General features: G+C 64.7%; 1 protein-coding gene across 1 annotated transcript in view; it reads right to left on the bottom strand.

Annotated features, from left to right (window-relative positions):
• The window catches only part of LOC130586269 (coiled-coil and C2 domain-containing protein 1A-like), a 9,976-nt gene that overhangs the window by 4,941 nt on the left and 4,044 nt on the right, over nucleotides 1-991 (bottom strand). The window contains exons 8-11 of the mRNA XM_057387021.1: nucleotides 785-857; nucleotides 559-701; nucleotides 374-455; nucleotides 132-304 (exon numbers count right to left, since the gene is read on the bottom strand). Of these exons, the coding sequence (XP_057243004.1) occupies nucleotides 132-304; nucleotides 374-455; nucleotides 559-701; nucleotides 785-857 (471 nt within the window). The remainder of the gene's footprint in view (nucleotides 1-131; nucleotides 305-373; nucleotides 456-558; nucleotides 702-784; nucleotides 858-991) is intronic.

Here is a 991-nt window from a genome sequence, read left to right as displayed (position 1 = left end):
TGACCCATGACACGAAGAAGGGCGTGGATAGAATGGGATCCCACAGAGGGCAGATGGAAGGACAGGACAGGATCCGGGACAGGATCTGGGAATCTGGGATTGATGAGCAGACACACAGGAGGCCCCCTCACCTGGGCAATGTCCACGGGGAGGCCCCCCCGGGCAGCCCCGATGAGCCCCTCSACGCCTTTGGCCCGGCGCAGCAGCAGTTTGGCTCCCTCCAGGTCATTGCGGCGCTTGGCCCGGAGCGCGGCCTGTGCCAGCTGCCTCCGCCGCAGCTCCAGGAATTCCAGCTGCTGCTGGGCTGGGAGAGGGGGGTCAGGGTGCCCCCAGCCACCCACCCCAGCGTCCCTGCCCCCAGCCCTTCTCGTACCTTTTCCTGCAGATTTGGGAGCGGGTTGGGAACTCGGCGGGGGCGGCGGCTGTTTGRCAGGGGGCCCGGCGGGAGCGCTGGGCTGGACCAGGAGCAATGGGATGATGGTGTTGGTAGGGATCGCTGGGAACGTCCCACTTGGGGTCCTGCCTCCCCTCAAATTCCCTGCACCCTCAAAATCCCACCTTGGCCCCCTTGGTGTCCCGCTCCTCCTCCTCCTCCTCCTCCTCTTCCTCCTCCTCCRGTCTTGTCAGCCTCAAGGCCGCCTCCAGCATCCCAGAAATGCTCGGCTCCGACACAGTCTCTTTGCCCTGGATGGCGGGGAAGCCTGGAAAAGGGGGAATCCCGGTGGGAATGGGGAGCTCCCGGCCCCATTGTCCCCCCACTGTAGGTCAGGAAGCAGGAACGTACCTGGGGGCACCGGCAGCTCGGAGAGATCCACAGCTTTGCCGGCACTATGAGCACGGATGGCAGCCTGGTATTGCTGGTGGGGAACAGGGGATTAGGGGGCAACCAAAGGGGGACTGGGGGCACTGGGGCCAGACTGGAAACACCACAGAGAAACTGGGAGCACCCACACAGGGACTGGTGTCATTGTGGGGAGACTGGGACCAGGAT

The sequence above is a fragment of the Malurus melanocephalus genome, unplaced genomic scaffold, assembly GCF_030028575.1.
Source record: "Malurus melanocephalus ecotype Western Australia unplaced genomic scaffold, MMel_1.1 scaffold_1118, whole genome shotgun sequence".
Taxonomy (NCBI): Eukaryota; Metazoa; Chordata; class Aves; order Passeriformes; family Maluridae; genus Malurus; species Malurus melanocephalus.
Note: the sequence above shows the minus strand (reverse complement) of the source record. Positions and strands in the feature narration are given on the sequence as shown.